Consider the following 23,762-nt stretch of genomic DNA (forward strand, 5'->3'; position numbering starts at 1 on the left):
TAATGCAAACAAACCATGATATAGCTTTATATCACAGTACTGATGTCAGTGTTTCCCACACATAGATTTTACTTGGGCGCCCAGGTATATTAACGTCCGCCAAAGTATATTTAGCAAATCTTTTTTTATCCGTCCGCGAGCACGACGCCATCCGCGATCGATGAACTGCCCCTCCTGTACCTGTTCGCTCCGCTATCGTGTGGAGGATCTGCTTTATGCGCTCCGCAGTAACTCCGCTGCGAGGCTCCGGCGAACAGTTCATGAGCGTGCTCCACTAGCGCACCCCCCCCCCACCCGTTATCGGCTACCACAAGTATATTTCAGATCTGTGGGAAACACTGGATGTAATATCCATACATTGCCCAGCCCTAATTTAGTGGTTATCACACATCTTTTAACCCTAACTGATAAACAGGATTACCAAGTGCTATTAGACCAGGCCATTTAAGGCTGGCACCAAAAGCTAGTAAATATCCAATAGACCTTCATGTTATACTGACCAACTTTATAGCAGAGATAACAGGCTGATGCTGCCGCTTGAACTCAGAGAGGCAGCTTGTCACACAATAGCTATTCCACCTTAAATCTCAGCCCACCTTAAGCTTGAGCCTTTGTTGTTGCTGCTAGCTTTGGGGCTAGGCTGAATCCTTTTAGTTAAATTAGGAGTTGTAACATTTATTCACCAGCAAACAAACTACACACATGTTTGTCTGAGTTAAACTCCATCTCTCACCCTTTCTGCCTCTCCACCAACCAGCTGTACACTAACCTTTGTGAACATGAGATCATTTGCTGTGGGGTTGGTATCAAAATCATAATTTTCCAAATGTTCAACATTACACTCTCTCTCTTTCCTCCCTCTGTTTGTCTTGCTATATCACTCACCCAACCTCAGTAGTGTTTAATACAACATGCGCACACAGCTTTATTAATTCAGTTGAGTAAACATCTTAAGAACACATTTGAAAAAAAACACCTTAGGCCCAGCGAGGGGTCAACTGAGGTCTTGCATGCTGGTATGACACTGGAGGAACTATGCATGTCACTCATTTACAACTTATAACGAGCTTCAAACCTAAAACGGTGTTGTGATTTGATATGAAAAGCATGTCCTCTCACCTGTGTGTGTCCTCCGGTGTCTCTGCAGCTCGTCGCTCCGGGTGAACCTCTTCCCACAGAACATCCAGTTGCAGACGAAGGGTCTCTCTCCGCTGTGCCAGCGCAGGTGAGCTCGGAGATGAGACGTCTTCCCGTAAACCTTCCCGCAGCCCACGATGTGGCAGATATGCTGCTTCTTCTTCCCCATGCCCGACCCTCTGTGAAAGGCAGGAAGGATGTGTAATGGTTAGAAAACACACAGACTGTGGGGGACAAATAATCCTAGGCTGGGAATACGCAATTTAACAAAGAGCTGAAAGTTGTGTAAAGCAGAAATACATTTGTTCTGGACGTCACACCACAGAATAATGTGTTTTAAAACACCCTGCCAAGATCAAATCAATTAAATATGGACATATGTATAAAATTAGTTTTCAAAATCGAAAGAAAAACGGTGTCCTCTACTCTGAAACTTGAGTCTTTTTAACAGGCAACCAATGCAGGGACACAACTGGATTAGTCCCGGCATTCCAGATGGCCGATACATCGCTGGTTTCGGTAAGTAAGTGTCGCAACTCGCGATTGAGTGAGAGAACCATTGAAGCTCTGACCTCCTGTCTTTATAGAGTTAGGGGAGGGGTTATGTTAAGAGGGGCTTCAGTGCATCAACAAGTCTTCATGTAAGACCTGCCCAAAAAAACCTGAACATGGAAATGCCGAAAAAACTCAAAGATTCAGCACTATATATTCTACAGTCACGTGTTTTCAGCAACTATTTAAAAAAATGTAAAATGTGTTTGAATGTTTTTACTTTCTTACTTAAAAAAGGATTAAAAGAAACAAAAAAGAAAAAGCTGTATAATCAAATAATGCTAACCCTACATCACTGTGCTCACTAAGCATTACCCAAACAGGGGTAGACATTAAGGGTAACACTTTTATTATCACTGGCCCCACCTTTGTAACCACTGGCCCAAGAGCATTCGTCTAATAAAATCGACTAATAATGAAGAAAATTAACACATTTGTTGCAATAGTAATTTATGCACAAACTACAACATTTGAATCATCAGTTCTTCCTAATTTTCCTCAATTGTTCATATTTGGTTTATTAAAAATAATTATATTGTGGTCATTGTTAAAAAATGTCTGCTATTATCATTATTAAGAGTATATTATTATTTGTATAATGTGCGTTCTGCCTTCCTGTCATTAGGAGTTGTAATAGCCTAGATTAGAACCTTCATTCTCCTAAACTGCTGGGACATTTCCCTAAAGCCAATACCTTTATATTTTCTACTCTTCACTTACTTGTCAGCATTGATGTACAGAGCCGACAAAAGACCTTGTTTATGTTGGCATCATATTGAAGCCAACTCCATCGATCAAGCCAGTGTGGCTGAAACTTCTTCTCCTGTCACTCTCCTTTAACTCTTCCGGTGACATTCTTTTATTTGAAGATTGTTTTTTGCCCGGTGCTTGGCGCTGGTATTAAAAACATTTTGGCGAATGGTTAGGTGGCGAGAAAGTCTGTAGGGAGCCTGCTCGCGATGCGCTCTGCAGCAAACAGCTCTTTGCTTTTCACCCAACAACGACAACCGCCTCACGAAACGCTATGTTGTAGCATTAATAAACAAAACAATTTAACAAAATTGATAGTCAAAATACCAATACCACAGGACCATTTTGTTTTTTTAAGCAATAGAGTGGCCCGAGCGGGCAAGTGGAAAGTACGTTATGCTGGCCCGGGGTGTCTAAATAGTGCTTCCGGGCCAGCGGGCCATTTATAATGTCGAGCCCTGCCCAAACTATTTTCATGAATTTGTTTTATAAGCAAATCTGGATTTACATCACTTCCAGAGCCTCTGCAATGAACCACGTGTGTGCATCACAGGCGCCTCTAAATACGTTTTTATTGTTGTATCAAAATTGTCTGTCACTGAATAAACCTGCATAAAGGGTTGTTGTGATTGTATTACTTTGATTATGGTGTTTAATAAACGTTAAGGGCGTCATTTAGTTTCTCCTGAATTGATTGTTTTTTTATTATGAACAAAGATGAGCTCAACGCCTACTCCTCCTGGTATCTGTAATGTCTGTGTGTGTGTGTGTGTGTGTGTGTGTGTCTCTGTCTGTCTGTCTGTCTGTCTGTCTGTCTGTCTGTCTGTCTGTCTGTCTCTGTGTGTATGTGTGTGTTTTCTCACACCTTCCCCCGGACTCCTTGCAGTTGGGGCAGGTGCAGGCCACTCTGCGGAGCCTCTTGCCCTCCCCCCCATCCCCCCCCATGTCCTCGTCCCCCAGCTGAGCGCGCAGGTTGTTCAGATCGCTCGGGTTCAGCGTGGAGTCTCCGCTCAGCTGCCACTCCTCAGAGTCCGGCTCCTCCTTTATGTGGATACCTGAACCAAAGGGAAAGGTTTTAAGATTTGAAATCAAAAGATAACTTAATGAAACCTCCAAGATGATTACTGACATTAAAACATCTGTTCTAATGCCAACAAATACTTAACTTCTGGGAATCGGTACACAAGGTTTTGCAAAAGATACTGAGATATGAGGTTGCTATGGAGGACACGGCCCTCTACCTGGGCAACTCTACAGAGGGAAATGTTCACTACGTAGATAGATATCTTGTACAAATACTGTTGATAGCTGGCAAGAAAGCCCCAACTAGGAAATGATGCAGGGTGGAGCCTCCTACTGTGGAACAATAGATGGAGATCGTGGAGGAGATTCATATAATGGAAAAAATGACATATCGACTGAGACTGCAAGAAACACAATATGAAGAGAAATGGTCAATGTTTATGATTCAAACCAGCGACAAGGAATACTGACTGATTGGGTAAGAGGAACTGTTCTGACAAATGGTCAAATCAGAGTGTGACTCCTGACTGCATTTTTATTTTATTTTATATTATCTCTGTATTTGTATCTATAGCTGTATTGCATTGTTTATTTTGTATGGGTTGTTATGTACGTGCACAGCTGTTGTAATGTTTTTATATAATAAAAACTAAAGTGAGAAAAAACAAACATCTGTTCTACGGTGCAACATGCAGATGAGGCATTATCTAGTGAATTTAGGGAAATCAACAGTGGTGAATAGACAACGTGTAGACTAAGGGTCTCTTATGGCGCATTTCCACTGCAGCGCGGAGCCCCGTTTAAGAGGGCTGTGACGTCAGCGGCCCGTCTTTGGTTGCGTTTCCACTTGGCCTAGTACCGGCTAGCGGGTCCTAATTCACAGTTTTTCTGGCCTCATAAAATCGTGGGTCTAGGGCCAGAGACAACGAGGCTGAGTCGGGCTGAGTATGCTAAACTAGAGAGAGAATCGCTGGCAAGGGGGCTACAACTACAACAAGATGGACATATTTGACCGTGATTTAATTGTAATACACGTTTCAAAATGATGCCGAAGTAACAACATACTGATACCGGTTAGTAAAAACCATGAATTAATGCTTTGACAAGTCTGCAGACAGACGGCAGGCGAAAAACCTTTTAAAATGCGTGTTTTCTAAATGGAGATTGGCTAAGCTAACGCAATATATGCTCCGACCGTCCACACTCACAACAACGACCTATACAGACATAAATAAACCAGCGACTGTACTCGCCATGACACAGGCAGTCTGTGGTTTGTACTTGTTTAACTTTTGTCTAGTTTCTGAACAGATATGAGGAGCTGTGAGCTCTGAGTGCTAACAGCTAACGGCTGTGTTGTTTTTCTGGGGTGCTCATTGAAGATGACGTCACGGCTCCGCCTACACTGCGTTACTATAGATACTACCCCAGTTCCTAAACTGTAATGGAAATGCGCCATAAAGTGAGCCAGTCCTAACGAAGCCATACCGAGCGAGGCCGTGTAGTGGAAATGCGCCATTAGTGTGATTTAGGGGGGGACTCTACAGGTCAATAGGTAGATAGATAAACATGAAAGTTTCCCAGCTTATAACAAACATTCAGACGTTTGTTACGTATTACAAGTTGCATTTTTAAATATGCAAATCGACAAGTGTAGTAAAATAAGCACTAAGATGTGTATTTTGGATGTTCCACTAGTCTGAAATATGCTCAACCCTAAGAGTTTTGCATTCTGATTTAGGATTTTCATAATTAAAATGACTAATTATGTGTGAGTTTGTTGATGATGTGTGGGTGTGCCGTACCAGCTGGACTGTTGTCCTCCCCCTGTGAGTACTGAACTCCGCTCTGTGTGATGGAGTTGACCGTGACGGTCTGCAGGTTGGGCAGGCTGACCTGGCCCCCCTGGCCCAGAGAGAGGTTGTGGACCGGGGCCAGGGTCAGCTGCTGGGCCTGAGCCTGGCCCTGGGGCAGCTGGAGGCCCTGGAGAGACTGCACCCCCTGAACCTGAGAGAGGAGCAGGGCAGGTTAGTGATCTGACATGTTCACAGTCAAAACACAACTTTTGATCATTTAAGTAAGTCCAGGGGAAAAATGAATAGTTCATTGTGTTGCTTTATAAATAGAAGGTTTGGTATTGACAATAGCCATTATATTAAAATAACGGAAATATTTATAGTTTGTTAATCATTTTGCGTGGGCCTCGAGTACTTTTTTGTTTTTTTTACTTCATGTCGTTGCATTTTCTCTCAATTAGTGGGCAGTTTTATATTTTAAAAAGGCAAGGTAAAAACATATATATTGCACATTTTAACAATAAGGAAAGTGATTTACAAAAAATATTTAAAGCATAAGACATGGTGCAAAAGAAACACATTATAAAATGATATTCAAAAACATATAAAAACAGCCATTAGAAAGTGAAAAGAATAAACACTAAAGTAGAATAAAAGTACTGTTAAGCTCAGCTTCAATTACAGACCCTTTCTCCCCTTCCTTCCCTTGCATCATGAGTTTAACTCACAATTAACAAAAGTTGAATTTAACCGATAACAATAGGTTTTCTCTCCGAACTTTCCATAGTTTGCGACATATTGGTTTTTCATGAATTATTTTGCTATTAAATCATGTAGTGAAAATCGAATATTGTGACAGTCTTGCTTTAAGAACATGTAGAAACTCCTGTTGGTCACCTGGAAGGTCTGCCACTGGATCTGCCCCGTGGCGGAGACGGTCTGCGCCTGGATGAGGAAGGTCCCGGGGTTCACCAGCTGCACGCTCTGCAGAGTCTGTCCTCCTGCATTCAGGTCCTGACCCTGAGCCCCCTGCCCGTCCCCAGACAGGTGCAGGATGGGCTGCGACATAGTGGTGGCGTGAGACGATGAGACCTGCAGAATCATGAGAATAAATACGCACAAAGGATGAGAAAGCAGCACTAATGTCATGTTTCTATCTGCTAAGTCCTGGTTCAACAGTACAATGCATTTTTATCCCTGACATTTTTAATAAATTGCAAGCTACAGTTTTTCAAACAAGCTGAGAATTCCTCTGTGGTTGTTGACACCGTGGGAGGGAAGCTTCGAACACTTTCACAACAGCATTGCTTTCACAAGCTGCAACTGATCAAAGAAGTGCAGTCTGTACAAATGTAATTATGCAGTATAAAAACATGTGCAAGGGCAACAAATAAAACAAACCATTCGTAGAAGGAGGCGGCTTAGTGTACTTGACTAAAAAGATTCCTGGCCAGTAACAGGGGTTCGGGTGTTTTGTTTGATTTTAAATAAACAAAGTCTTGGCTTTCAGAATATGAGACTTTTATTTCCAAAATCACACGATAAATACATTTTTGAAGCTTGTAAAGGGAAGATGACAGGCACCCCTCACTCGCACCCTGCTCTTCCGCAGCGCTGCTCCCCCTCCCTCCGGCTGAAATTATGAATGTAAGGCGTATAGTAATCATAGATAACACGGCAGGGTCCGTTACAGTTTGTTTTCATCTGATTTCAAATAAACAAAGTCTTGGCTTTCAGAATATTAAACTTGTTTCTGCAAATTCAGATGATAAATGCAACTTTGAAGCTTGTGACGGCATAATTACAAGCGGAGAACGGAGTAACTTAACGTCACAGCAGGCATAACAACAGCCGGTGTTTCTCGTCAGTGTTTTCCCCAGGAAACAAACACAATACACACAAACGCAAAAATACACACACTCGTGAGCTTCTCCCAGACCAGTAATCCAAACGAAAATATGTTTCCTCCGTACTACTTTGACATTTGCTCCGCTAATAATCAATCAGATCGATGGATTCCAGAGAAGAGGAAACTTTGAAGGCCTTTTTCTCAAAATGATGACTCTGTGACAGTCATTATATAATGTGACATATTTTGCTTAATATTTGGAGTACAACAACAATCCTGATATCATTAGAAAGCTAGGAATCTCCTCTTTCCAACAGTGTATACAACTCAAAATGTGTCTTCGGGTCAATGCGACTGATTTCGATAGAGCAGGTCACATATTCCATATTGGAAACCTTCCATGGGAATAATGAGAATGTATGGGAACTAACTGGGAATTGAGGGTAATGTAATCGAATTGTATCATATCCAAGCATAAATATAAACATTTTGTTTTGTCATAAGAAAACATCCATGCAAAATTATACAATTAAAAAAAACATAAAAAGTGTGGTACAGTCTTCTAGAAATCATCTGTGCATGTGATGGAGGAATGCACAGTGCCTGTAGGGGGTGTGGTCTCAATAGCCATGCAGTAAGCAGTGTGCTATGTAGATGTGATTGAGGAATGGCATGGATATTCAAGTGTACTTGAATGGCATCTGTTTGTTTTAGTCAAGATTATGCTAAAATATACTTCCCCCAACTATATTTAAGTTCCCTATGAAGAGCCAACCTTCAATTTAGAAAATTCCCAGTTTATTCCCGTTTATTCACATAAATTCCAGTTTATTCCCATAAATTCCCATGGAAAGTTTCCATCTTTGAAAATTCCTGGAATTTTGCAACCCTACTCCTGTTACCATGACAAAAATGACACTGTATTGATACAGCTGGAAAAACAGAAAATTTGAATGTGACTGAAAGATATATTGTACTGTATTATTGTCTGAAACTAAATAAAAAATAAACCTTTTTTCAATAAACTAAACTACTGTATTTTTTTTTTTAAACTCCAAATAGCCAACATTTTTTTTATGTTAAGATTGATTTAAACTGGGAACTATCTAAACAAAAAAATGACTAATCAACACTGTTGACTTAAATAACTGCTGACCAATCAGATTTGTCACGGGGCCTTCCTGACACACGAACACATGACATCAAGTTAAAGTCACACTCTGACCTGGATTTGCTGCATGTGGTTCTGGGAGTTGTAGTTCTCCTGTGATGGGTCGGACACGCCTGCAGACACGGCGGTGGCTTGGGTCAGGACCCCGGTGCCGTCGATGGTCTCCGGGAGATGGGAGGTGTTGGAGGAGGAGGTGGTGGTTGGCACGTAGAGTTGGTGGTGGTCGCCGCTCACAGTCACCATCGACTGCTTAACGTCCTGACCCTGATTGTCCAGCGTCTGGCCGCCCATGATCAGCTGACCTTCAGCCGTTACCCCAGTTGCGATGGGGACCGTATGCGCTCCGGTCAGTCCTAGAGACTCCAGGTCCACACTGTTTATGGGGACGAACGTTATGTTGCCCGGCAGCCCCATGGAGCCGGTGTACGTGGACCCCCCTAGTGAGACCCCTTGGATGGACTGGACCTGCCCGGCCTGCGTCAAGAGGTCAGAGGTCGTCGTCGTGGCACAGCTGATCCCAATGCTGCCTTGACCACCATCGTGAATGAGCTGGATCTGCCCCGTGCCATCATCCAATCCATGTGTGAATCCTGACAATGTCCCATCTGCATTTTGGATTTGGGGGATTACCTGGAAGAAGGAGCGGTGGTTTAAAACAAGATCATCGCCTGAACAGACTGTATCTTTGTTGTGTTTTTGTTTTTTTTAATGTTTTTTACCTGATACTGGATGCCTGACACTCCATTGGCTGAACCATCATTCCCAGATGCTGTAACATAAATGGGCTGGTTTTGGAGACTCCCAAGAGGAAGTACATACTGTCCATTGGACGTGACAATTCCCGAGTTTTGAATGTGAAGGATTCCCTGGTCTTCCTTCCCAGATGAGACCGGAGTTAACACTTCCCATCGGTCTGAGCCCGTCAACTGAATGGCTGACATATCTGTCGTCTGGGATTGAAATCAACACTCAAGATTAACAAGGACAGATCACACTTCAACAAGAGGACTCATCTCAGCTTTTGATTAGATCACAGGAACACAGAACCAGCCTGGTTTTTGTCCTGAAATCAGCTATGGATTCAGAGATTGTGCTGCTACACCAAAAGACAGTAAATCATAAGGAGGGGGGATCATGTAGGATTTGTGCTGATGCAAACGATGCAACAGCCACAAGCAACACAGAGTGAAGATAACAGGCTCAGAAATGGTCGAGAGCAGAGAGTGGGGGATGGGTGGCTGTTACAGCACAATTGAACGCTACAGTTTTGATTAAGGACGATATCCCTACAATATTAAAACACCAAGGCATCTTCAGAGCCAAAGGTACACCGGCTATCTTCCAACGAGTCCAAGTGACTGACTCCAGTGTCCTACCCACTATGGGCGGGTTTTACAGGGGTAAAGTGGGTGGCCGTTATTGAGGGGAACACAGGAAGTGTACGGCTTTCACCCCATGCCATCAAAATTGTAAAACGTGTGAACTTCATGCTCACAAAAACACAACCAGCAATCGAAAGCGAGCGAGAAAGACGGGCTAGAAAATGTCGGATACCTGTGTTTCCGTGGCGCCGCCGGGCTGCAGAAACTCGCTTTGACTGCTGTCCACGTCCGCGGACGCCATTTCTCCTTGTTTCAGAGGCTGCTCTGGCGCTAGCAGAGAGAGAGGGGGAAACTCAGCAAAACTCTGTAATCTTCAACTCCTGCCTGCCAGAAAAGCCCGCAAAACATCCCCACTCTCCAGTCCAAAAGGAGCTGAGTGCGAAATGCAACTTTGCAACCAAGATTGTGTGGCGGTATCGGCCTAGATTGACTGTTTACTTTGTCAACTCCGTGGCTAGCCAGCTAGCTCGGTTAGCTAACCATATCTAGCTTGTTAGCAGCAGAGCAAAAGATAAAAAGACGCAGCTTGCTTCGCTGTTGCACAAACTCACCGATTAGTTGCACGCTTCGCTGCGCTAATGGTTTACGTACCAGGCATAGCGTGAGTGGTAGTAACCGGGAGGATTATCTGAAAACTAAACTCCAAACATGATTATTTTATCAAAGGCGGGCTAGTGTTGATCGGTGAATTCGGGTCGATTTTTTTCTATTTTGATTGACGGTGCGGGAAACACAAAAAGGTGGGACTAACAGGCTTGACCGTCGAATTTGCATCACATTACAGGACGTCCCGCCCTTCTTCTCTTATGTGATTGGCTGAGCAAGAGGTTTGGCGAACGCCATTGGCTAAGAGGGATGTCAATCGGTTTTTCGTAGTACGTGTGTTTCCTGTTTGTTGTTGAGCTGAGACGAGATGGAATGCAGTTGAAGAATTCCCAACAGAGATCCTGTTTAAAAAGCGCCGTTTAATTCGAAATAAAACAATTTATTTTCCTTTTTTAATGTTTAAATAAGTTATATATTTTAAACCGCCGGCGTTGTTTTAATTCAGTGCGCGCTCTCTTCGCCAAAACACATAAACATGCGAAAGACGAGGCGCGAGAGTTAGTTTCTCAAGTTTTATGTTTACTGTAGATCCAGTTGGTGTCCATTACTACCACAAGGAAGTTCTTTAAAACGTTATTACAGACTTAAGAAAACGTGTAGCTGCTTACAAAAGTCGAGTTCGTGTTCAAATTGTGAAATTATTATCCAAATGAACATTTCAATTCTCACAAAGCTATTTGTGTTATTTCTTAGCCATTCCCTTCATTATTATACACAGTGAGCTAGGGTTAAGGCCCTAGGCTAAGTTGTAACATATATATTATACTGAGCTATCGCACATAATCACAGATCACTTTGGGCCAATATCCACATAACAACGTTGTTGTTACAGCATCTCAGTAGTCAAAGAAGCAGAGTATAAAAGTGATGGAGTGATACATGAAACGGAAAAACAACTACACAAATTAAATAACATGAACGATACTATTTTGATTAAGGATAGATGTTGACCATAAGAGTGGATTGGTGTGGACCAGAATCAGAATCAATAAACCTGTTTCTGATTCTGGTGTTGCTTGGCACACAGAGGTAACAGAAACCAAAAGTCAAAATGCAACTTGACCTAGAGTGTGAAATGTGTAAGTCACAAGATGTGTCCTACTTATCCAGTGTAGTAAAACAATGCTTCCTTAATGCAGTGAACGGGTCACATGACATGGAAACCATTGAACACATCAAAGAGTTTTAAATAAAAAACACTGCAGTGGGAGTGAATGGAAGCTATTGAAAATCATGACATGTACTTTTTGTAAGCATCATTTTCAGTGAGGCACTATGGGCAAGTTAGTATAGTAGTAATTCATACAACATAGTTTTTGGGTCATTTATTTTCCACCCAATCCATTTTCATTCAGATATATTGAGGTGAGAGGTCAGAGAACCCTGTAAACATGGCTGTACATTTTTCAATTGCCACATTTTAGCTGGCATGACATGTTCGTTGCTATGGCCCATTCCCTTTTGTTGTAGCTTAAGTCTCTAACATCAGGACAAAAACTGAAATTCACAACGCAATGGCAGGTTTGTCTCATTTTTATTGACACATGCATTTTGATGAAGATGGGATTTATTTTATCCTGGCTTCCTGATGTTCATATTATTTTGTTATCGTCCACAAGATGTTTATAATTGTATGGTGCTCTTGAAAATAAAGACATCCACACTGAGGAGGCAGTGAAGTGAAAAAAGAGGCATTATGAAGCTGTAAAGTCCAGGTGATCCACAAAGCAAACTTGTAGCTGATTTACATTAAAGCTTTAACACAGCGTGGAGTACATTTTAACTACCCCAAACCAAAGTCAATAATAAAAGCAGTGAGTATAACATCAGTCTCCATTCAGGTGTCCCATCCCACTCTGTCAGGGATGCCTGCTTTGCTTTTTCCAAAATAACAATACTACTCCCCTCAGAATACAATACAGTACTGTCCTGAAGAGCAACACTGGGTGATGGCTTTCATTCTCTGTTATAGTCAAAGCACCGGTCAAAAGCATTACAACCTGTGTATATTTCAGCATATTGGGATAATCATCTAAGCATAATTATGACTTTATTGTGAAAAGCATAAGCAACTGAGGAAATAATTAATGTCTCTTAAATTCTAGGGAAACATTTCCAAAACTCATTCCTGATGGCCTTTACTTAATCCAGAATAGGTATCTTTGGCTAACAACACGTGTTGTACGTTATCCTTATCAGTACACAGTTGAAACATTTCTTTTAAAAATTAAGAAGCTTCATATGTGCTTTATAGATAAAGCACATATGTTTGTAAAAAAGTGTTTATCATGATTATGGTTATGATATGAGAGTTTTTGCCAATTAATCAGCATGTTTATTATGAAGGTAATAACAGTAGGACACACTGTTATTGCTCTAATGAATAAAATGTGTTCTTAAAGATACATTTCAAAATAAGAGTCTTTGAGAAGTGTGGCTTAAATTATCCAAAAGTAAAAGCATTGAATTCTGTATTTTTCAGTTCAATTATAAATCATTGTAGTTTGAAAATGTTCTCCAAATATTACTACAAATTATTGGAGGTCCTGAGTTGATCCTCTGAATTCAAGTAAAGAATGAAACCCATCAGACAGCGTGGCTCTTTGGGGTCAGACTGAACCGTGCTCTGAGCTCTCCCTCTGGTGTTTGTGTTTGCTCATGGTTTCTTCTTAGGTGCACTGGGTGTGTTGAATTTGAAGAAGATAATGTCGCCGTCCTCCACCGTGTAGGTCCTGCCCAGTTGCCGGTATTTTCCAGCAGACTGTGAAAGAGAGGACACATTTGAATTATAGTCAAGGATGTTTCCTCAGAGAGTCAATGCTGATATTGGCAGAACTCCAACAGTGCGTGAGTTCAGGCACATCTTTTTTAAAACACACACACCTTAGCTGCAACTTCACTGCCTTCCTCTTTGAAGTCAATGTACTTCATCACCTCCGCCATGATGAAGCCTTTCTCAAAGTCAGTGTGGATCTTTCCGGCAGCTTGAGGAGCCTTGGTCCCTTTCTGTTGGAGCAAAACACAAAAGAACATTTTAAAAACATAACAGAAAATATAACAAGATGCTGCTACCTTATCAAACATTGGAGACAAATATGTCTATATACATGATATGAAGGCGACAAAAGAGAAAATATCACTGGAGCCTTTGAAGGTGGCCACTAAAGACCAAAATATATACAAGAGTGATTTTTTTTGGACAAAATCCAGAATATTTATTCTGCTTAAAGAAATCAAATGTAAATAAATGACCCTTTCAAACAACACTAAAGGGGACTTCGGAATAAACATTTCATTTGGAGGTCACATTAAAATGACAAACTTTAAAAGACACATTCTTTTATATGGCAGCACGTACCCTGATGGTCCACGCTCGCACCTCATCTGGTCCCGCTGTGAAGAAGTACTCCAGCTGCAGCGCTGCGTAGCCCGTCTTGATTATTTTGGTCATGACACTAGAGGCACAGAGGAGCAATGATGAAGCAGTTTACCTTTTGCTAAATAGTCATATTGACGCTTTAAACATAAGGATAAAAAGGTGTGAGACTTTTCTATTGCAGATACATTATTTAGTGACATTTAGAATAGCGTTTTGGTGGATTTTTTTTTACCATTCTGACATTTTATAAAATAACAGATTAATAATGATAGTAATTTATATTAATGACCACACATTAGTGGCAGTTAAACCATTTAAAAAAAAAACTATATTTATGATATTGTTGCTACACTGAGTTCCTGTCTCACCTCTGCGTCTTCAATTCCTCGCAGTACTTGTTCCTCTCCTCGTCAGACTCCATATCCTGCAGTTTACACTCCAGAGCTCCACTCACAGGGATGACCAACGCGCCGGGGTCATGAGCGTCTACCCACTCCTTGATTTTCACCAGCCTGAGAAAAACAGACGGCAGGGTGAGGTTTTATTCTGAATGTTCAACAATAGCTGAATACTAAAACAGTGTATGGGATAATCACACTGGGTAAGTGAAAGCAAACCTACCACTTGTTCTTCTTTCTGATGTAATCCTTCTCTGAGAGGTTAACCAGGTAGATCATGGGCTTGGATGTCAGGAACAGATATTTGTTCAACACATCAATCTATGGAGAGAAATTAAAAAGGGCACAAATCATGAAAAAGTTTGGTTCTCAAAAACGTAGTTTACCTATTTTCTCAGGTGACACTTAGGAGAGATAACGGTTTTGTCTGCAGTGAAAATGTAGTTTTTATAAGGCTAAATGTTGACAACAATGGATGAACCAAAATGTTGTCGATATTGGAAAATATGAAATGTCTTTTTTCAATGAATTTTAACCACTACTGGGATCTAATTCTAAAAAATAACATAATACCAAGAATATTAGTGTAGCATGCTCTTGACCTGCAAATGTGCAGAAATATTGAGTTAGAAGAACAAATAGCGACGCAACAAAAAAAGAGAAAAAATAAACTGTTATGGAATAATACAAACACACAGATCCTTACCTCCTTCTCGTTCCACTCGGGGTAAAACCTGATGTGTTTCTTTTCCTCCTCTACCCAGTTCTTCACCTTCAACATGATATCCTGAAGCGAGAAGATTATATTATCTGCTATATCCCCCAGTGATGCATAGTGACACAAATACAGACAGGACAACAGAAGGATAGCACTAACACTACGTACATATTCAGGTTTGAGTTTTTTGTCATTTCCTCTGACAGCAGTTTTCTCCAGCTTGTCGAGAACCGGAGCGATCATTTCCACGTCCTTTAGTCGCAGCTCCTCGTGGATGATCTCGATGTCCCTCACTGGGTCAACGTTACCTTCCACGTGGATAATATCCTCATCATCAAACGCACCTAAAAGAGGAAGTCAGAATTTGACACATTTTCACAACTTTGTCACACCATGTAATACCTTAGTCAAGCCATATCAGACCATTGATAAATAACATATTCTAAAACAGGGATACACAATGTTTTGTTTTTTCTAATCAATCATCAATGCATTGACAAGCTGCACACGAAACAGGGATTTTTAAAGTTAGTTATTTATATCTGTCTTTTAACTCCAGCTCAATGTTCAATGAAAGAATGTTTGGGATCATTTATTGTAATTTATTTATATAAGAATCAATAGTTTGATACCCAGTGATAACGTTAGATACCCTGCTATAGAACCGAATATATATTCAGGTACTGTCTATATACTCTTGTCTTGACCACAGACATAACATTAGTGCATTTCTAAAATGAGTCTCGTTCCCCTTTAAGAGGAGTAGCAGTAGATCTTAACTTGTCCTCCTAACACCTGTCCACTCTACTCAGTTGAAACTACACAGCAGCTGCAGGCAGTCATATTGACCACTGATTCCCAACCAGGGGGAGTTCTACTGCAGGGTGTACCTCTGCAGTTGCAAGGGAATGATAATAGAGAATCTAAACTAACTAATAACTAATAATGACATATCATAATTAAATCACAAGTTAATTACAAAATAGAAAAATGTTGAGTCTGCTGTAACAAGTGTGTGGCAAATGAGAAACTTGACAAGTAGATGCATACAAGTAGTAAAACAAGTGAGCTCAGAAGTCATAACTGTTAGCTAAAATAATTGAGTGAACAGTTAAAAAATCTAATTTCTGAAACTGTGAGGAGTACTACAAATGCACATTTGACTGATGTAAACATTGTCAGTTCATTTTCACGAATAATGTTATAGCAGTATCAACTTTGATATAGTTAAAAGATTAAATAACATCAGGTTTAGTTCATCCGACAGGGCTATCAGCGAAGAAGGGTGGAAACCTGGATTGAAAACTCACGAGTCATGTGGAAGATGCCATCACAGGCACCGATGTGGGAGAGGAAGGCGTTTCCAAGTCCCTGTCCTTCGTGAGCTCCCTTCACCAGACCAGCAATGTCCGTAACGTTGAGAAAAGCTGGAACCTTGCTAAAAAAGACAAAACAGCGAGACAAGGAGGGATCATCAGTCAGACAGAAATCCATGGACGCTGGACACAATTCAACCAGCTGTCAGGACAGAACACACACCTAAGTGGTTTGTGGTACTGGCAGAGGAAGTCATAGCGCTCATCTGGAACAGGCACCCTGCTCTCATTTGGGTCGATTGTGCAGAAAGGAAAGTTCTCTGCAGCAGCCAGGCTTTTGGTCAGCACGTTGAAAAAGGTGGACTTCCTGAGGATGACAGACAGGAGAGTGTCAAAAGCAGTGCAACCTTTGTTCATTCAGTCTCACTACACACACACGCTTAGCTAACATCCACATTGATTATAATAACATGTTAGTACATACCCAACATTGGGTAATCCCACAATTCCAATTTTCAGAGAGGTTCCGAACCGTCCGATAATTGGAGGCTGTTTGGGTGCTTCTGGCTTTTTGGGGGGCATCTGCAAAAGTTACAACAAGTTACATGATGATCTCATGTCAAAATATTCAAAAAAAGCCACGATTGTTTTGTAATAACACCCCAGTCTTATTTAAAGTCAGCTCTGGGCACTTGGCAGCTCCATCCTGTAGAACTAGCTCCACTGAAAACGTGTTAAAGCAGCTCATTCAAACACAGCATGCTAACGTTAGCTAGCTGTTAACCGCTCCTAGCTACCTGTTAGCCAAAATATGTGACTGAACACACACTAATGTCTGCCTTTTACAGTCATCACAAGTAGTCTGGAAGCTAATTAGGTATACATTGTTATTTTAGTACCGTTATGTCTTTTTTAGCCTATTTTATACGTGGTGTTCGCTCCTCTGGTATCTGCTCACACCAGCCGCTCCGGTGGAAAGGCAAGTCGGAGAGCAAACCGGAAGTGTTTTGACAGGAGGGGCCTGTGATTGGTCGGGACGCTTAACTAAATAAAGAAACTTTTTTATATTATTTGATATTCGATTTGTATTTATTTTGTAATTAATATATCTGTGTTGTCTCAATTCTACTGTTCTAGGATATTAAGAGAACTTAAACGGAAATGTATTTCGTTGCAGTTTACTTTACGGCTACAAGTTTTACAGCATGCGTTCAAGAAGATGCACACAACCCAGAGCCCTGACACAACCCTATAAATAGGCCTATAGCAGTCTGTACTGTGAATGGATAAATAAAAAATAAAAAAAAGTATACAGATTGAAATGTAGCCTTATGATACAAGGGTCGTTTTAAAAGTATTTGTAATGGCATCCTTTCTGGAAACAATGACATAATATATTAAAAATAATTACTGAAAACAACAAATTTCAAATAATGACTTTGTATCTCAAAATAAAAACCCTTTCTCAAAATAATGTCTTACCCGACTCAAAACAAGAAGTTACTTTTCAAAGAGTAGATATGAGATTATTATTTTGACACTCATTATCTATCTGGCATAATTCAGATTAGAATATCCTAAACAACAGCAAATGTAAGGTCAAGGTCTGAGCCACAAATACAAGTTCAATGTACACTTGTGTTTTCTACTTGAAGACATGTGCAGGTCCATCACAGCAATAGTTGCGAGGTTAAATTTAGTTTCAGTGACATTCAACAAACCAGAGAAAAGCTTTATGCCAAACAACCGAGCCTCCCCTACATAAGGATTTTTGCAAGATTTTTAAAAAAGACACGCAATTCTGTAAAAGACTTTATTCAGCCAAAAACTTCAACTGTGACAACAGGGCTTCAATATGGATGTTCATTGTTCACTCATATCAAATGAGGGTGCATGCGTACAGTTCAAGCAAGTAATCATTTTATTTCTGTCAAGAAAAAAAACACACCAAATTAAAATGTTTGATGGGTGGCCATTACAGTATACTGCACACTGTTACTAAACAACAGAGGAAATCACCCAAACAATGATTTACTGTTAATGTAAAAACACCCAAATAAAGTAAATCTCACAACAACAAAAAAAGACAAAACTAAAAAGGTAACATGGTAAAATATTAATTAAGTGAAAACTGGGATCTTGAAATACATACAAAACAGCAAAACGAGAAAATGTATTAAAACTGCACATTTTCAATTCCTGTTAGCTGTTACGAGGATAACCCACAATCAAAACTTCACAGATTTCCTCAAAGCAAGGAGAGAGCTGGGCCTCGAGCCACTGATCATGTGAAAAACATTTTGATGCAGATCCAAAGCATTGCTCATTTCCACCTCATTCCTGTTTTCTGGCATTTCACTTTTTTTTCTTTTTCATTATTCTGCCTACAAATGTGGTGTCCATAAACTCACCATTTACTTTGCGGAGCTCGGACAGAGTGCATCTTTCGAACCATTTTTAAACCTTCAATATACATTGACAAATAAAGAATACATTTCACATACATAATCTGGTCCAAAAAAACCATACAAAGACAAGCATCTGATCAATAACACTGAAAACGGTGACTCTTCTTCACTGCTCAGTAGTGACCTGTGGGAAAGGACATGCAAGAATGTATTTATATCGAAAACAATTCAAGCATATTTTATACTTTAATGTGTGTTAACAGTTTTGTTTTTTTGGAGTATTTAACACTTTACTAATTAGGTGTCACTTTACCGTATTCAAGTTTTAATATATAAACATTATTTTTGTTTTTATGATTCTTATTTTGGAACATTGAGTAATATGTGATTGTACAATATGTAAATTATTGGAATAAACTGTCCATTCGTCAATATTATAACATTTGGTCTAATGATAGAAAAATGGTTTGTCCTCACGTGGCGAGTAGGACCGGGATCGGGATCGTGAGCGATACCCTCTGCTGTAGTAAGGAGATGGAGATCTGCGCCTGTCGGGAGAAAACAAAACCAAAGCACTTCATTTGAGGCCTTTAAATGTTACCAATGGTTAGGATCACTTAATGAACATGATCAACTTGAGTCCTTAAATCCTAAAAGCTTCATCTAGTACATAATATGTCTTCAAAATAACGATCAATAGACGAATGTGCCAAACAGGCTCCTGGTAAATCAACTTACCTGTATGATCTGTACTCTCTGTCGTCATAGCGTTCATAATCACGATCATAACTTCTGTCATAGCCCCTGACGGAGCCCCTGTCGCAGTCCCTGGAGTTACGCTGCGATGATGACCCACCACCACCACCACTGCTACTACTGCTACCCCCACCACCCCCACCACCTCCTCCGCTACCGCTACCGCCACCGCCACTGCCACTGCCACCGCCACCGCCACTGTAAAAAAAACACAGAATAAATACATAGTCAGAAGTTGGAAGATGTTGCACATAGCAGCTTTAAGGAAATGCTCTTACAGAATAATGTAAGCTGCCTGGTAGAGGAACACTCACTATGTTGGTCGTCCCATGTATATCCCAGGTGTGGGTGTATGGGCTCTTTTCGTAATGGAGAAATCTACTCTGATCCTGCGCCCATCAAGCTCCATCCCGTTGGCACGCTCCTTGGCCTGAAACAACAACTAAAGGTAATCCTTTTGTATTAATAAAATAATGAGTCAGTTTGCAATGCATTGGATTCAGGGGAAAAGTTAAATATGGAGGAACTCTAGACCAATGCCCTGCTAACGTTATGGCCAAAACTCCAAACATTTGAAGTATTTGTAGTACAATTATTTTTGTATTTGTCTGTTTTATCCGACATACCTCCTTGGAGTCCTCACGAGTTTCAAAGTAGACGAAGGCAAAGCCCCTAGAGCGACGTGACTGCTGGTCGTACACAATGTTGACGGCACTCAAAGGGCCGTACTTTGAGAAAACCTCCCTCAGATCCCTCTCAGTGGTGTACAGACTCAGCCCAAACACACCCAGACAGTTGTTAGGGTCTGGGTTGGCCTGTAAGAGTACATAGAGCAGTGTATAAATATTGTGAGCAACTGACCTGCCAAGCTGGTAGAAATCTAGCTTTTCTAAGCAATTCAGAACCTGGGTATCTGAATTTATTTGGTAAGAGAGGTAACATTCCTCAGGATTTACACAATAAAGGTTGTTTTTTTTGTATTATATTAAGAAATCATTTAAAACAACAAAATAGTTCAATCTACACACAGAAAACACTAAAGAGTCAGTTAGATGTATTTAGGGGTATTTCTTAGTACTTAAAAAGTAAAAGACTCCATGGGAACCCCAAAATCAAGCATGTAGAGGTAATTTTTACCCTGTTGCCAATGTGTCTGCGACGATTTGACATGGGTGAACGGCTGTGGCTCCTGTGCCGGCGGTACTCGCAGCTACGAGATCGGCTCCTGGAACGGCGTCGGTGGGAACGGGAACGAGAGCGGGAGTGATGCCTGCGTGAGCTTCTATGGGACCGGGACCTGTAGATAAACATGAACTTATCTCTGAGCAAGTCATTTATTTTTGAGTCAGATGAACAACTAGCTTCAGTAATGTATTTCAAGAGTCAACATGTCAAAAATAACTTTTAAAAAAACATAATTTTCATAAGCACATGAAAATAAACCATATCTTACCTGGATTTGGATCGAGATCGGGATCTGGACCTGGAGCGGCGGGAGCCATCTTTTGAGCGTACCGGTGAGCGGCTGGAGGATTTAGCGGAGCCCTGAGGGGACGCACTCCTCGAGCCAGGCTGTGAGTTCTGGACAGAGGACCAGACACGGAGATAAGAAACACTATAAGGCCCATTGTGTGCCAAATAGAGAGCCAGGAAGTGACAGCGTTGCCCTCAACATGCCCCCTTCAGAAAGAGTTTATCATATTTTGCCATTTAACAGGTTTGACACAACATATTTAGAAATGTGATTATAAGAGGTCATACATTGTAACAAATAGTTAAATTAGATATGTTGTAATTTAGCTGAAAGACATATAGCACAGAAAATAAGCTAAAATGTGTGTAAGGATTGACCAAAGATGTTTCTGATAGTGGAAAAAAATGTGCATGCTTAAGAGAAAGAAACAGGATGAAATACAGAAGCATAGCAGGCCGTTAGGAAATTACTCATACCCTTGTAAACTTCTGATCTTAACTTCATAACTTCTTTAACTTCATTACAACCCTCCATTTTCTTCTTTCTTCAGTTTGACATTATGACTTCTTTTTCCTCCTCTTCCCCCATTTATCATCTGCCATTACAACACTAGAAGTGGGGCCAGATCTTGATCGCTTCTTTTTCAGCATGGAATACATTAGCATGCATCAACACCATCAGCGCCAAACAATAACAACTTCACATCTGACACGTCTTCCGCCTTTTTCTTTCTTCATTACTCAACCTTAATAAAGAACAAACAAGGGTGATAAGGCATGTTGGTTTCCATAGGAACCAAAAAAGTTGAAAACAAAAACAAAAAGCAGCAAAACCAGAAAAAAACAACAGTCATTAGCTGAATACACGTTTGTATGTTAGCATGACATGGTCTTGATTGGTCATACATTACTATGGACATAATCATTTACTATTGAATTGTATTATTATTATTTTGTTATTACTGGTTGTCAATATTCCATTTGTTTGAGTTAAGTAACACATTAGCAATAAAGCTAGGTAGCAAATATCATGTCAAGTGGACGACTACATTACTCGACTGTAGGCCGTATGCTTTAACGTATCGGATTTATAAACATTTGAGACACACTCAGTAATTAAATGTCACGGTACTCACATGAAAGCTATATATTGCATCTAGTTAACAATACAGAACAGATGTTACTCAGTTTTGAAGCCAGGTGTCAGAATGTTTTGTTATTTACGTTACCAGCGATCGAAGCTATCATTTAAGCTAGCTAGATCTTCCAACTGTCATTACGTTATATAAATATCCCAACTCACCTGCTCCCTAAATTCTTTCTCGTTGTCGCTCATGTTATTATATTTAATGTAACACAGCAAATGCACGTGATAAACGAACTGTCACAACTGATTCAAATCCTCAGCCAAATTTACGGAATAGCAAACTGGTTTGAGTTGAACCAGCTAGCGTTAGCTTAGCTAATGTAAGATGGGACCGTTCTGAAACGAGAAATAATCTTTTCCGGTTCCGGTTGGTTTGCCAAAGATAAATACATCTTGCATTTTACACTTATATAATAAAAGCCCTGTATATTGAATTGCTTCCGTTTCATATTAATATTTTCATAAAAACCAAGACAGTATACTTTCATAATAAATGTTACAATAAGGCGAGTCATTTAATAAATCAAAGTCCATACTTTATTACAGGGAGAAAGAAAATCACATTTTTAAGCATGAACTCAAACATGCATGTGTGTACAGTAGTTTGCTATGCAGTATACTATACTATACTGTAAGTTTAAGTTAATGTTATAGCCCTAAGTAGCCTGCTCATGGAAAAGATTGCTAGATCAAACAGCGCCTTATGTTACATAATGGTAAACATCGATAAATGCTCCACTCATTGAGTAAAACAAACTATACACACTCTCCAGAAACACTTTCTCATCCAGTCAAGTCATAAATAATAGCAAAACAAACATACTTCAAGCGGTCAACCATGCATCTCTTTTAAAAAAGGGACTGGAAAGGAGGTATTGATTGATTTTCATTGTCTACATTTCCCACAGAGATTGCATTCATGACATTAGCATTGCAGTAGTCACTGTTGACAATACAATCTCACAGTTTGGAATTTACACCGAAATATCACTGATCTTCAACAATCAAATTAAATACATTTTGAGTCAGACTTTTGATTTGTATGTGACCAAGTAATTTCCCCAAATAAACAAAAGCATGCTCTCTAATTGGAGCTCAGTGTCAGAGGGCTGAAGGCACTTCCGGCAACACTTCAAACAGTAGAACCAACTATTAAGTCAATACAAAAAGCCATTCTGTCAGTAGTGCCAAAACTTGTGTAAAACATACACTTCTTCCATCCTGATAATGTCTCCAATTATAACTCAGAGAATTCAAAATGTTAATACAGGAAAGGAGATACAACCATCTTTTAAGACTTTGTTTTAATTTCCTCAGACCAGAGGCCTGGGGGGTATACTACGAATCTAGTTCAACATATCCTGGATATGTTTTGAGTTATCCGGTTGACTAAATCCAAAAAAAAAACGCTCTCGCTAAACTGTCCTACGACGCTGGCTATCAACTCGATCGCAAGCCAGCCGTGTCCTATCTAGTTAGGTGCGCGTTCACATAAAATGGGTGGTATCTGGGGCATTCGACCAATCACAAACATGGAGAAGCGTTCTGACAGCGCAGCGTCATACTTCCTGAATGAAAAGTCAACTATAATATTAGTCAAATATGAAGAAGTTCAACTTTAAACATCCATGACTTAAACACTTTATCCAGGATACAAGCCACATAGCTGCACCTGCAAGGTGAATACAGCTGGTAAAAGAAAAAGTGTTTGAATACGTTCATTACCAGCAGTATTCACCTTGCAGCTGCAACTATGTGGCTTTTATCCTGGATAAAGTGTTTAAGTCATGTTTAAAGTTTAACGTCTTCATATTTGTCTAATATTAGTTGACTTTTCATTCAGGAAATATATGACGCGCTGCGCTGTCAGTACACGGCTTGTCCATGTTTGTGATTGGCCG

At 40.3% G+C, this 23,762-nt stretch overlaps 3 protein-coding genes across 7 annotated transcripts in view; all 3 read right to left on the reverse strand.

Moving 5' to 3' along the window:
• The window catches only part of LOC117492542 (transcription factor Sp3-like), a 14,139-nt gene extending 3,764 nt beyond the window's left edge, over window positions 1-10,375 (reverse strand). Inside the window, exons 1-8 of one of the 4 annotated variants that reach the window (XM_034142882.1) lie at window positions 10,212-10,375; window positions 9,833-9,930; window positions 8,998-9,228; window positions 8,333-8,908; window positions 6,156-6,350; window positions 5,268-5,469; window positions 3,305-3,494; window positions 1,120-1,316 (exon numbers count right to left, since the gene is read on the reverse strand). In XM_034142882.1, the coding sequence (XP_033998773.1) occupies window positions 1,120-1,316; window positions 3,305-3,494; window positions 5,268-5,469; window positions 6,156-6,350; window positions 8,333-8,908; window positions 8,998-9,228; window positions 9,833-9,901 (1,660 nt within the window). In that variant the 5' untranslated portion in view covers window positions 9,902-9,930; window positions 10,212-10,375. The other 3 variants (XM_034143107.1, XM_034143048.1, XM_034142967.1) reach the window with 3 other exon arrangements.
• Window positions 10,376-11,781: 1,406 nt separating this feature from the next.
• LOC117493364 (obg-like ATPase 1) lies at window positions 11,782-17,077 on the reverse strand. Its single transcript, XM_034143919.1, has 11 exons — window positions 16,977-17,077; window positions 16,562-16,659; window positions 16,301-16,444; window positions 16,072-16,199; window positions 14,930-15,105; window positions 14,750-14,830; window positions 14,267-14,364; window positions 14,014-14,157; window positions 13,625-13,721; window positions 13,150-13,272; window positions 11,782-13,027 (listed from the first exon to the last, which is right to left on the reverse strand). The coding sequence occupies exons 2-11, from the start codon at window positions 16,657-16,659 to the stop codon at window positions 12,923-12,925; spliced, it is 1,194 nt and encodes a 397-aa protein (XP_033999810.1). The 5' UTR covers window positions 16,977-17,077; the 3' UTR covers window positions 11,782-12,922.
• A 799-nt stretch (window positions 17,078-17,876) lies between these two features.
• LOC117493659 (transformer-2 protein homolog alpha-like) lies at window positions 17,877-22,187 on the reverse strand. 2 transcript variants are annotated; one of them, XM_034144366.1, is made up of 8 exons: window positions 22,018-22,187; window positions 20,695-20,822; window positions 20,379-20,538; window positions 19,868-20,056; window positions 19,556-19,671; window positions 19,224-19,439; window positions 18,963-19,033; window positions 17,877-18,669 (listed from the first exon to the last, which is right to left on the reverse strand). In XM_034144366.1, the coding sequence occupies exons 1-8, from the start codon at window positions 22,048-22,050 to the stop codon at window positions 18,659-18,661; spliced, it is 924 nt and encodes a 307-aa protein (XP_034000257.1). In that variant the 5' UTR covers window positions 22,051-22,187; the 3' UTR covers window positions 17,877-18,658. The 2 variants fall into 2 exon arrangements, with proteins under 2 accessions (XP_034000257.1, XP_034000213.1); XM_034144322.1 differs by having other exon boundaries at window positions 19,556-19,683.
• Window positions 22,188-23,762: the final 1,575 nt, after the last annotated feature.

This window comes from Trematomus bernacchii, unplaced genomic scaffold (genome assembly GCF_902827165.1).
Source record: "Trematomus bernacchii unplaced genomic scaffold, fTreBer1.1, whole genome shotgun sequence".
Taxonomy (NCBI): domain Eukaryota; kingdom Metazoa; phylum Chordata; class Actinopteri; order Perciformes; family Nototheniidae; genus Trematomus; species Trematomus bernacchii.

Coding starts and splice junctions, on each gene's coding strand:
- LOC117493364 (XM_034143919.1), bottom strand. CDS start 16,659: ATGCCCCCCAAAAAGCCAGAAGCACCCAAACAGCCTCCAATTATCGGA. Junction 16,445..16,561: donor GTGGGATTACCCAATGTTGG/GTATGTACTAAC, acceptor TGTCATCCTCAG/GAAGTCCACCTTTTTCAACG. Junction 14,158..14,266: donor ATCAGAAAGAAGAACAAGTG/GTAGGTTTGCTT, acceptor TGTTTTTCTCAG/GCTGGTGAAAATCAAGGAGT.
- LOC117493659 (XM_034144322.1), bottom strand. CDS start 22,050: ATGAGCGACAACGAGAAAGAATTTAGGGAGCAG. Junction 20,539..20,694: donor CGATCTCGATCCAAATCCAG/GTAAGATATGGT, acceptor GTTTATCTACAG/GTCCCGGTCCCATAGAAGCT. Junction 19,440..19,555: donor TACATGGGACGACCAACATA/GTGAGTGTTCCT, acceptor TTTTTTTTACAG/TGGCGGTGGCGGTGGCAGTG.